Consider the following 13,510-nt stretch of genomic DNA (forward strand, 5'->3'; position numbering starts at 1 on the left):
TTGTATTACCCAAAAGTATATTTATTATTTTTAACTTTATAATTATTTGTTTGATAGCATGTATTGGTAAACTCTTGTATATTATTTCCATATTCTATACAGTTGGCTTCATATTGTGGATATATCATGGATCATTGTCCTAAGTGTGCATAATCCTATGTGGAAATTGGCAACAATTTTGCTTTCATCTTCGTAGATGTCAATTTTGTATGTTGTTCTTCATGCGAGGCTTGGTATTTAATTTGGTGCAGTTCTATATTTAAGAGTTAGCTTATGCACTCTTGGATCTAGGTAGTTGCTTAATGCGTGGACCTATACTTGAGGTTGTATTATGTATTTGATCATTCATTCATTGAGGGTCATTCCTATATTGTAATACATGTTTCCTATTATTGGAGATTGTGAACTCAAGCTGACCTATCTATCCTAATGGCTATATATGTAACGTCCTTGTGTCTTGGGAAGTATCATGGAAGGAGAATCATTTCAAGAGGATACTCAGAGGAAGCTTGCATAGAAAACTTGGGTTTGTAACATGGAATATACACTAGTCATAACTAGGAAGGCCTTAAAACCTGACATATAGTAGTATATTTTATCATGCAATTTATCTTATGAATCAGTGGAATGTATGTGAAGCATTAAAGCAATTGATTATATTTTGATAATAAAGTGTTTCTTGCAATTATATCTTGTGTACTTTTTTTGTGTTGTATTTTTTTGGGGGGGGGGGCTTGGTCATCTCCTTTGAGGACACACCTACCTTGTACTGCATCACAATGGTACTAGAGTTGGTTTATAATCTGGTTGTTTGAGCGAGAGGTTGATCTTGTTTATGACTTGTGAGAGATGGAATGAATCTGATCATTGTTGATCTAATCTTGGTTAAGTTTGGAGAGCTTATGAAGACTTGAAATCCTTACTTATGATATGGTTGGTTGAAGTTCTAGATCATAATTGTAGAAGACTTGTTCAAGTTTTATTTGGGTCCTATTATAGACTTGTTGATCCTTGTCGGTTACATATCTTTGAAGTTTAAGGCATTAGTACCTTGCTGTAGTCAGTATATCATGTACAAAAATGAGCCCTAGAAGGCTAGATAATATGTTTGAAGAATTCAAGCTGATATGAGGAATGTGATCCAAAATCTCTTGAATGGGTTAAGAAGAATATGTTGAAGTTGCTAAAGATCTTGAAGTTCCTAGAGTAGAGATCCCTGAAGAAGAAGAAATATTATTGAAGGTTATGACACAAGTTGATAAGAGTCATATAATATAAGTTTCAAATTATTTTGGTTCTTTAGATCCTAAGGAATTAAGAGATTGGATTAATGAACTCAGGGATTATTTTGAGTTTGAAAATATTGTAGATCCACAAATAGTCAAGCTAGTACAAACTAAGTTGAAAGGTCATACTATGTTATGATGGGAAGAATTGAAAAAGGATGGAGAAGATAATTATGAACCTAATATTACAAGATAGAAACCCATAGTTTCTATAGTGAAGGATAAATTCATTCCTCAAGACTATGAACTTGAATTGTTTAAGAATTTGTAGAACTTGAAGCATAAATATATGTTTGTGAAATCTTTTATTGAGGAATTTTACTAGATACAAATCATATCAGGACAATGTGAATTTTTTCTAAGGAGAAAGTTGCAAGGTATATTAATGGTTTGAAATTTAGTGTTCATGATGAATTGAGTATGTTGAAACTTAGTTTAGTTGAAGATGCTTCTCAGTATGCATTAAAAGATGAAGAAAAGTTAGGAAGAAAGTAAGGTGAGCGTGTTACTAAAGTTGACAAGGATAAGCAATTTGTTTCTTAAAATAGTTTATTTTCAAAGATGCTTGTTTTAAATGTGGTAAGGATGGACACCATGGTTTTGAATGTCCTAATGTGAAAGTTGACAAATAGAACTTGGTAGTATAGGAAGAACAAAAAGTAGAATCTTATGATGTTAATTGGCTTCACCATAAGTTAGAGAATCTCTTTTGATGAGGAAAATCATGTTATCTAAGCATGATGTTGAACCAGTGCAAAGAAGTAACTTGTTCTAGACTATATGTAAGTCTGGAGATAAATGTTGTAATGTTATTATGGATGGAGATAGTACTGATAATCTTGTTTCCAAAAATATGGTTAGGAAACTTGGTTTGTGAAGATTGACAAAATCCTACTCCTTATGGTAACATTTGGTTTTAAATTGATCATTGGATGCAATTTAGAGAGTAAATCTTGTTAATTTTAGTATTGGACCTTTTAAGGATGAAGTTTTATGTGATATAGTAGATGTGAGTGCTTGTCATATTTTACTTAGTAGAGATTGGAAAGTTGATAGAGGAGTAATACATGATTACATGAAGAATAATGTTATAGGTTAAAAGGATGGTAAGAATTTTGGTTTGATTCCTTTGAAGGATGAAGAATTTATCAAAGTAGAGAAATTGAGTATTTTTAAGACTTTCAATTTAAAAATAGAAGAACTTGTGGTTGAAGTTTCTAGACAGTCTGACCTGAAGTTATATGATTTTGTGATTGAGAATATAGGTAAGAGAAAGAAAAATTTGAATCAAATGAAGGCATGCAAAAAGTATGACTCATTTTATCTTGATAGTTGCAGCAGCAGTAGATTTGAAATTGTTGATGATATAATTGGTTGCAACATTAAATTTGAATACACTTCAGTGATAATTGATGAATAAGATTTGTGCATTAAGAATGAGCATGTGACTTATGTTCTAAATTCTTTCAGATGTTCATAAGTCCTTTTTATCACTTTGGGCGTTTGATGTAGGAGTATCTATGGGTTGTTGACAATCTTGAAACACCAAAAAATATATTTGTTATTTTTTGCTTTATAGTTATCTATCAGACAATTTGTATTGATAAACTCTTGTTTCTTATTTCTAGATTCTACGTGCTTGGCTTCATATTGGAGATATTTCATGGAACACTATCCAAAGTGCGCATAATCCTATGTGGAAATTGGTAGAAATTATGCTTTATCTTCTCAGGTGTTGATTTCCTATGTTGCTCTTCATGCGAGGCCTGATATTTAATTTGGCACGATTCTATATTTAAGAGTTAGCTTACGAGTTTTTAGATTTAGGTACTTAGTTAAAATGTGGACCTATACTTGAGGTTGCATAATGTTATCTAATGTATTATGCATTTAGTCATTAATTCATTGACGGTCAATTCTATAATGTAATACATGTTTCCTATTATTGGAGATTGTGAGCTCAAGTCGACCTATGTATCTTTATGGCTATATATGTAATGTCCTTGTGTCTTAGGAAGTATCATAGAAGGAGTATCATTTCAAGAGTATATTTAGAGGAAGCTTGGATAACAAACTTGGGTCTATAATATGGAATGTATATTGGTTGTAACTAGGAAGGCCTTATAGCATGGTATATAATATATTTTATCATGTAAGTTGTCTTATGAATCAGTGGAATGTATGTGGATCATTGAAGTAATTGAAAATCTATTGATAATAAGTGTTTATTGCAATTATATCTTGTGTACTTTTGTTGTGCTGTATTTTTTTGGGGTTTGGTCATCTCCTTTGGGGATGCACCTGCCCTGTACTGCATCACATGCCATGGTAATTGCATCATAAAAAATTCTCTGTAATGCATTGACACCTGCCTAGTCCTTGAGATCATACATCACAAGCTCTCCCATCAATGAGATCCTCAAATTTTAGTAGACATCCTCTGGTATTACTATCATCTTACTAGTGGGAAAATGAAACTTGTTATGCTCACTATACTGTCTCTTAGCTAATCTTATCAATAGTTCCCTATTAACCTTATAGTAGCACATATCCAAGAACATCTATAAATGATATTGTGATATACTTCCAATAGTAAGAGAACCATATAGGTTGTCTTGGGATACTAATCCTAAGTTGTCAAGACATCTAACTGCTCCTATGACCCAAAAATATTAAAAGTCAACTATCAAGCGATCAAGTAATCAATCACACATCTAATATATTAATCTATCTAATAAACTCACTTGAGATTTCACTCAATCTTGTTAAGGACCTATCATTGACTCTCATCTATATCAGAAGCTCAATCATAAAATCATCTATCAAAATAATCAACTCAATCATCAAACACATTAACTAATTATCAAACAATAGAAAAAAGTTATCCTTTGATGTAAATTCACTACTCTATTATGTAGATGTACTATTTAACTATTATTTGCACTAAACACACATACATGTTGTTTTTCATAACATTTATGCTAAAATTTCAATCAATTGTTCTAAAACTAAAATTTATAATCTATCCTCTTGTTTGTGTTAAAATAGATACCATTTTCTAAAAGAAAACTCATATGGACTAATCTACATCATAGTTGCACTAAAACATGAGTCATATTCACTAATATATGCAACATATACACTAATGCACATGAAAATATATGCTAAAACATGAACTAACAATTAAAAACTAGTCGAAACATGCAAACAACTCAATTTTGAAATCAATAGGAGGATTTTGAGTTACATATCAGAGGATCATAATTGGTTGGATGCTTGAACTAATGAACCTTCTCAAATATGTGCCTATCATGTGGGACCATCATGCTCTCACAACAGATGTCCCCTTTACCAAAGTAGTTTTCTAAAAGAGGTAAGTGCAAATGAGGTGGAAATTAACCTTTTACCCCTCATATGTCCTTTTTATCACATGGTAATTAAATGATATCGAATTCTTTTTCAACCTTGGAGATCTATTTCATCACATATTACACACTTGATCATTTTTTTGGGAGATCAATTGAAAAATTTACAAAATTCAAAACTTTTGGAAATTTTGAAAAATTATAAAAATTGCAAAACTTTTGGAATTTTTTGGAAATTCTATAAATTACAAAAAATGTGCAAAAATGCAAAAAAGTTGAAACTTTTTCTAATTCATCTCAAGGGTAGATGTACAACTATCATATTACTTTTAGGGTTTGGGTGAAAATCAAATTTTCTTTGAACCAATGTGCAACAAACACATTACTTCAAAGAGGGGCGAAATGTATGTATCACTTAAAATTATCTCGAGATATTTAATTTAATTCTATTTACTTAATCAATGTTTCCTTAGTCCTCTAATTTATATTTTATTAATTTAATTATATATTTTACAACATAAATCTTTCTATTTTAAATTTAAATCAATTTATTTTCTATCTCATTGTCCAGATGCCCCGCCACTTGAACACATGGCTAAAATAGTTCATTTTTTCAATTCATAATTGTTGATTTATCTTTAGCAACCATTTTAGCCACTTGTCTCAAATATTCTTAGTTTGTAACTATATTAAGCACACATTTCCAGTATTCCTCTAATTTCAACAAACTTGGACACATGACATCAATTATCTGATGAAAACTACACTTGGCTTCATTTGGCCTTTGAGAGAATATTTATCATCATATCTCTTCATCCCAACCCTTAATTTCTTTAAATCAAATCCTCACCATTGGTTCCTATCACATAAACTCCTTGCCTTAAAAGTCCTATAAATAGATAGCATTTTGAGCATTGGTTCTGCCTAGTTTGAGATATTTTAACTAATTTCCTTTATATTTAATTAGTTTCATTATATTCATTTTAGATTGCTGACATTGTGCTTCATATTTGTTTAGCTTCATTTTGATATCAATATTTGCATTCACATGGATCTTAAATCATGTTAATCCATAGCTTGAGTGTAGCTTAATTTTTTAATCCATAAATCTCATATCATCTTGGGAAATCATGCATCTTAGTTGCATTATCATGGTGCAACTTATCACTCGGACCTATGTATCTCATACAATTAAAAAATCTCACTTTCTACGTTATCATCTTCATAATCATCAGTGCAGTTGAGAGAAAATATCATGACTAACAAGGTCCTTGGAGATAAAGGACAATGAGACACTAATTAAGAGCAATATTTTTTCGATTTATAGTTTCCTTCTTATGATTTAGACTAGCTCTTGATACTAATATCATTTTTATACCAATTTGTTTCTTAATTGACCAACTCTTGATTTCTGGTATACACTAGGCAAATGGACTGAAGAATAATGATTTGCTTTTCATGAAATACCCTATGGTAGGTTTCTAGAACAAAATGTAGACATCGAGCTCTCTCTATAAATTATCATATGTCAATTTGGTGAACGTACACACGTACCATTTGAATAACATCTTCTTCTACAAGGCCGCCACCATTTTTAGCCTCTCCAAAATCATGGCCTAATTTTAATTGTGAAGAAATTATGTAACATAAACCCCAAATATTTGTGTAGAATATAACTCTATAATAGGTTTATGATCCATTGCTTGTTGGGAAAATGAAAGGATTCAATGATCTTTGACTCAATAACTTCCACAAATATCATGCATCAATTCCAAGGTCTAATGAAGATTCATTGGGTTATTGAGAAAATGACTTTCTTCAAGAATAACATACTCCCTTTCTAGGCTAAAAATGGAAAAGTTGTATTCTATGACACTAATACCAACTAGTCCAATGTCCCTAAGTTTCTACAAGTTAAAATACTACTCAAAAGGATTTTTTCTAGAAGCTGGTTAGATGATATATTGAAGTAAAAAAGGTTAAAAAAAGGAAGGGTGCATGTTGGAAGGGATTTCCATATGTAAAGAAGATTCACATTACAATTATATGAATATTTGTGTAGGCCTACAAAGGTTTATTCCAATGCTAGGGTTTGTCAATTCTACAATGATAATTTCCCTACTTACAACACCTAATCCCTAGGTTCTAGAATGAAAAAGAAAAAGTAAAGAAAATCCATTGTATAATGAAACTATATTGTTGCCCAAGAATAAGCACATCAGTTTTAATACATTTATGTACTTTTTTGTCAATATTTTATTAAGTAATTCATACTTAGGTAATTTAATAGACTTAAATAATTTTGCAGTCTAGGTCAGTATACTTGAATTTTACTTGAATAATTGTATGAATTCTTTCATGGAATTGAATTCCATAGTGCATGATTATGTTCTATATTGAATTATTCTATTGAACGACTAATATCACTGATATTTACATATTTATCAGTGACATTAACCTAAGTTTTATCAACATTATTTTTATTATTATAATTTCAACAAAAATGGACAAAGCCATTGAAATATTTTATTTATATATAACTAGTTCGATAACTCCACAGGGAAATAACTAGAAAGAAAACTCTGCTTCCTCATCAAATAAGGAAAGGGAGAACAAAGAAGAGGAGTATTAGCCCATTTGTTAACAAGGTGACACTCAGTAGAATTTCGCATGAAAAGATACACAATCAAGATATTTGAGACGCTTAAGGTGAATAATGGCCTTCACCATGTTAATAACATTGTCTTTGAAAGAAGTAATAGACTCTAGAATGAACACCACAACATTTGAGTCCATGCTCTAAACAACAATAATATGCTTTAGAAACTTACTGATCAACATTATTATTTTTTTGTTCTTATCTTATTTCTTTTTAGGCTTAGTTAAACATAATTCGTATTTAACTTTTAAATAGTTCAAAAGATCTTGTGAAGGTCATGGATTAATTTTAGTGAAATAATTAATAGGTGTTAATTTTTTAATCTAGTAACAATATTGTGTCAATGTACAATTATTCAACATATGAAAGAAAAGTCTCTCTCAACCATCTAATGACTACTTTATACTCATATTTAAACAACATTTCATTAATAAAATCCTACAATGAAAAAAAGATGGAAACTTGGAAAACATAAACATTGTTGCATTACAAGTGGCAATCCTTTTGTTTTTAGGGATCTTAGCACTCATTTAAGAAATGCCCAAAACTCTCAACAATTGGGGAAAGGTTTTTGGGTGACAAGATTTCTCCTAATGTATTTTTCATCATAGATTCATTGGTTGTGTTATCTTAATTCTCAGTTGCTATGATTCTTGTCGTTGACCTACAAATTTCTAAAATGGTTGCCCACTTGATGGAAATGATTGTGAGGTTGGCAATATTGTGCTTCCATTTGGCTCTCTTAGTTGTTGAGTTTATTGTCACGATCTCTATTGTTAAGTGGACAGTAGAGTGTTTCACTGAGTACAAATAAGGAATCTAAGGCACCTTAAATTTTTTTGGAAGGTTGCGAGGATGAATTTGTACAATTTTCCCTTTACTATCATTACGTAGTATACTTTATTCTATGCTTTGGTATTGTAGTGCAAATGTTCTTTTCAAGTCCTTTATACAATCATCCACAATATGGTAGGTTTTGTCTTACTTTTAAGATTTACTTATCTACAAATTGTTATTTTGAGAAACAAAAGCAACTAAGGAAGCAACATTGGATATTGCTTTGGCACATTGCATATCTTGTGCCATTTTTGACATTTTGAATTAATGAAATAGTTTTCAAGGTCGAAGAGTCTTGTAATTTTGTGATTTTTTTTGAAGGATTTGGAAAAATAATAATTGGTTTGTTTATTATTAATTTTTTGAAAAATCTTTGAGTAGTATAAAAAATATTTAATCAAATTTTTATTTAAATTATTCATTGCTTAAAATACATTGAAAATAATATTTGTAAAATAAATATAATGAAAAATAGATAAAATTACATGATTATAAGATTTTATTTTAGTCAAAATTATTACTTGTATATGTATTAATATTACTATCATTTGTTTGCTAGATTTTGCTACTATTAATATCAATAATAAAACACATGAAATCATTATTAAATCTAAAAATTTCATCTATAGAGTGGTTTAATGCAGGAAGAGTTTTTAGATTCATTGAAAATCCAAGTCATCTATTATAAGTTCAATTAAAGGTAGCGAATTTGTCTAAATTGACACTACTTAATATAACTTTTAGATTATTGTGTACCAAAAATGATAAACTCTAAGACCTCTATTTAAATGTTCACTTCCCTTAAAATTCTCTTATTTTATAATTAATTATTATGATTTTAAAAAGTAATTTATTAATTTTTTCTTCTAAATTTGATAATGACATTTAATACTAGGAAAAAAACCAATGACTAATGACTTTTAAGAACTCATATTGCATCTATTGTGAAGAAGTTCCCTTCAAAATGGCCATATTTGTTTTCTTAATAAAATTGAAGTCTGACCATCTTTTTTTTTCCCTTATATAGAGATTTGTAAAGTGTGATAAGAATATGCCATCAATTCAAAATGACCCTACATAAAAACAACACATGATATTGTGATGTGAATATCAGAATTTAACTGTGTGATTTTTGAGTCAAACTCGATGACCCATGTTTCATGAGTAGTGATTCAACATGAATCCATCTCTCACAAGAATAAATGGGACACTTAGCACAACACATGATATAAAAGGACCTACAATTTGTAGGTGCGCCTATCGAGAGGAAACGCTTTGAGAAATAGGGATGAATTTGCTGGTAATTAGTTAGGTATGCTCCTCATCCTTTCGTGTCGAGGAAGGCAACGTTGTTTTGGAACGAAATAGGGGGAAGTAAAGAGTAATATATAAAGTTGGTTGAACAGTCTCAAAGTTTATAATATAAGTAGATTGAAAAGGCTCTCATTTATTCCAGTGGAAGCACATACACAGAGCAGAGAGGGGTGTCCTAAAAGAAACATCCAGGGAAGAAGAAGAAGGGGAGCAGCCTTGTAGAAACAAAGGAAGATGGACGTGATAAAGACACAGCAGATCTCTGCAAGGCCAATTGAGAAAGTGGTAGTGCATCCTCTGGTATTATTGAGCATCGTGGATAATTACAATAGAGTGGCGAGGGACACTCGCAAAAGAGTTATTGGTGTGCTTCTCGGAACAACTTTCCGTGGAACAGTAGATGTCACCAACAGCTATGCAGGTGTTCATTTCTATTCCGTTGAATGTTTTATATCGAAGTGCTCGTAAATCTCACAAATTTTTGTTGCTGATTTTGACGGGCCGTTTGCTACACTTTAGTAACATCAGTCTATCTATGTAGCACTACCCATTAGCCCAAACCTTGCCAACTTTTGTATTAACGATCTAAACTGGAAGTTAATTCTAGGGTTTCGGTAAATGTTGTTCTAGGGCTTAATTAGAGAAGTTTAAGGACCCTCTGGTGTTTGTACATCGTGTGGCAGTGGATTGTTATGTTCGAAATTTGCATTGAACTTGATCACTAGTTGAAAAGAGAAATCTTGTGTATCAAATGTTATATTAAGTGTTGATTATTCTTCTGCAGGAATCTGAGAAACTGACTTGAAACCGCTTGGTTGAATCCGAAAAACTATCACATTTTGATACACTCTGTAAACATCACTTAAATGAGAAACTGTGACGTTGGAATGAGGCATGGGGCAGTGTGCTCTTTTTCTTTCATTTTGTTTTTCCTTTTTGTGCGATTGAGTGCCTTTGAGACTTTCAAGTCTATGTCTCAGCACCTGTTATTTTATGCCTCCTTGCCAGAGTAGACAAAGTCTTCCAACTTTATCAAGAGATTCATTCTATTGGGCTGATTTAGGGTTTGGCGGTTCGTGTTATTATAAGTAAGGTTTAATCTACACCTTCGGTTTGGTTTTAAGCCTTGTCAGCCCCGCTACACCAGGACTATCTTGGTCACATTATGTTAAACTCATGCATATCATAGATTCACAACCTTTCACATGCCTTTTGGTTTATTTGCCACATTGTTACTAGCTTACTGGTAGACAGATTGAAATTTGGGATTATTATGTTGTGATTAGCTGTTTTCTGTTTGGGCCCGAGGTTGCTTTCTGCAGCTGACGCCTTTTTGGGATCATGCCGAATCTTCAAAAAGACAATTTTCAGTTTTCAAAATGACGGAAGGGATGTATGATCCGATTTGTGATTGAAGTAAAAACATAATTACTTGCAAATATTAGAGTAGTGTAGTCTACTTGCAAATATGATAGTAAATTATATTACCTTAGACAAAGTAAATTACCTGCAAATTTTATGTTTGGCCCATATGATCTGACTTTAGTGCTAACAGAGATCACCATTGAAAGCCTATATAAATTTAGAAGTAAACTTATTTAAATCATTTTCAGATAACTAGCATCGTCAGAATGCATCTTAAGCAACCGAATTAATTTTAATTTACTAGGCCATGCAAAATTTCCTTTTGTCTGACATTTCTAATTTAGTGCTTACAATGATAAATAGAACTTTAGATTGTTGTTGTAGACATTTATGTTATTACTGCAATTTGGTCATATTATTTTTGACACTATTGATTTAAGAAAATGAAAGGCCTGTGAATATTTACTCTTTAATCCTGATAAGGTATTTTATCTTTCTCTAGTAACCCACTAATGAAGTGTTGAAACTTTCTTGAAAAAATCTTGCCCTCCTCAGAAAGGCACTTATGTTAGCTAGGGCAGCATTAGGCGAAGGGAACATAGGGAACTCCAGGATCTTTTGTAGCTCATCTTATTAATGGAGGGTGTTGGCTGTTAGTTCAATCGAGTTGTTGCCTTGGGGCTTCTTTGCAAATCTTATAAATATTCTTTATTGCATTAGTCTCTTGATATATTTTTCTTTTTCAGAAACAACAGTAATGCTATATGTAAAAGATGGGAGACATCTGAGAAGTTATTATCCGAGCAGACCTGAGACCTAATAAATTATTTCTGTGGCACAATCTATGCTGTGTGCTTTTAATTGCTTTTCCTGATGATAAATTAAGTGAGGAAGAAAGGCATCAGCCCCTGGATGAATGAAACTATGCCTGGGAAGTTGTCTTAGAAACACTGAAAGACTGATAAAGTAGGTTTAAATTGCAACCGAAAGTATACCGAATAGGACACTGGCCCCTTGATGAATGAAGCTATTCTTGGGCAGTTGTTTTAGAAACACTGTTAAAGTAGGTTTAGAAATGCAACCAGAAGTTTACTTAATCTATATTGTGATCAGCTCAACATTGTCTGAGAATCTAACTGCAGAAAGTAAATTCTTCAGGCATGTGGATGATTCCCTGGTCAAGTGTGGTGCAGTCTAGTATTGACAAAGATGTTATTGTAATGAATGCACACCTTTTAGAATGCAAAATTGCTCGAGTTGGGTTGACCTTACTTCCAATGACTTGGATATTTAGAAATTGACTTTGGTTTGTTGTTACTTCTAAATGACTTGAAGCAATACCAAGCTTATTTAGGAAAGAAAATTTCCTAGGAATAGTTGAAAAACTGAGACTTGGCAATTGTTTAGCTTATTAAAAAAAAAAAAATTGGGACAAGGCAAAAATTTAATCAATTTTTCTGAACATTAAAAAAAAAAAATTCATATCTGTAAAGTGCGAACATCTTCGTTAAAAACATGCATATTTCTAAATTTAAGTAACAGATTACACGTTATTATCTCTACCTCTATTATTATTTATAACCTGAGCCTATAAAATTTGAAAGTTGAAGGGAACAGGAATCTAAAATTTAGATCTACAAAAGAAATATAGATAGATTATAATTTTATTAAAATGGTTTCGGAAAAGTAGTATAGGGAACACATACAAATAGAATATTATAATAATATTAAAATTATGTTAAACCATTGTATTATGTAATAATCCTGTTACATGATGGCAGGTTCCTTAAAAAACATAAATTGGTTACTAACTGCTCATGTGCATGGAAAATCTTCACTCAGCATCTATAAACCCTAGGTGCCCGAACATAGAAGAAACTCAACAACATGATACTCTCAAAAAATTAGAAAGTACAAATCCATTTATTTTCAGCATTTTAAATGCTTTTTCCCATGTTAGAATCATCCGTTGGCATCTGAAGACTGTTTCAATGGATGACTTCATCTGCAAAAAAGTAAAAAAAATCCAAAAAAACAGTGTCACCTTTTGAGAAAAACACTTGTTTTTTTTCTTCCTTAAAAGTACCCATTTAGTCTGCAAGTACTGGGTGAATCTGCAACTTGTGGTTGGTGGTACAAGTTCTTAAGCAAAGATTTTTAAGCATTGTTGATTATCGAGGATTGGCTATGCTGATTTAGAAAGAGCATTACAATTATGTAATGTACCTTTATTTGTTAAATTTTGAAGAAATATCCAGAATGTTGGATTAATAAGTTATTTTCTTTGTGGAAGTTCTGGTAAGTGTTTTAATTTCTGGATGACCACAATGTTTTTGATTTGGTGTGAATCAAGCCTTCAAAATGTTAAGCACTGGGTTTATGTCAAAATTTCTAAATGTAATGTTTGGGACTTGAATCCCAATTTGTATGAACCTAAGTTTTATTTGTGACAATGGTACCACACTTAAGTAAGGAAATATGATGTAGATTTCTCCAGTAGTCCCAGGCATTTGTTGACTAACATGCAGTTTGATAATTCATGTGAGTTCCTCTTTTTGATTTTGGTATTGTTCTGCTTTTTGCTGCTTATATGTAATCTGTTTTTAATGAGCATTGCTAATTAGGAAGAATGAGACAATTGCAATTGTACTGCTCTTATGTGATCATTATTCTATCTTTTCTCA

General features: G+C 31.4%; 1 protein-coding gene across 1 annotated transcript in view; it reads left to right on the forward strand.

The window, feature by feature from the left end:
• The first annotated feature begins 9,601 nt into the window (after nt 1-9,601).
• The window catches only part of LOC149543193 (26S proteasome non-ATPase regulatory subunit 7 homolog A), a 28,564-nt gene continuing 24,655 nt past the window's right edge, over nt 9,602-13,510 (forward strand). Inside the window, exon 1 of the mRNA XM_089798066.1 lies at nt 9,602-9,882. Coding sequence (XP_089654192.1) covers nt 9,696-9,882 — 187 coding nt within the window. The 5' untranslated portion in view covers nt 9,602-9,695. The remainder of the gene's footprint in view (nt 9,883-13,510) is intronic.

This window comes from Cupressus sempervirens, chromosome 8 (assembly GCF_028749045.1).
Source record: "Cupressus sempervirens isolate cs-2001-9-10 chromosome 8, ASM2874904v1, whole genome shotgun sequence".
Taxonomy (NCBI): Eukaryota; Viridiplantae; Streptophyta; class Pinopsida; order Cupressales; family Cupressaceae; genus Cupressus; species Cupressus sempervirens.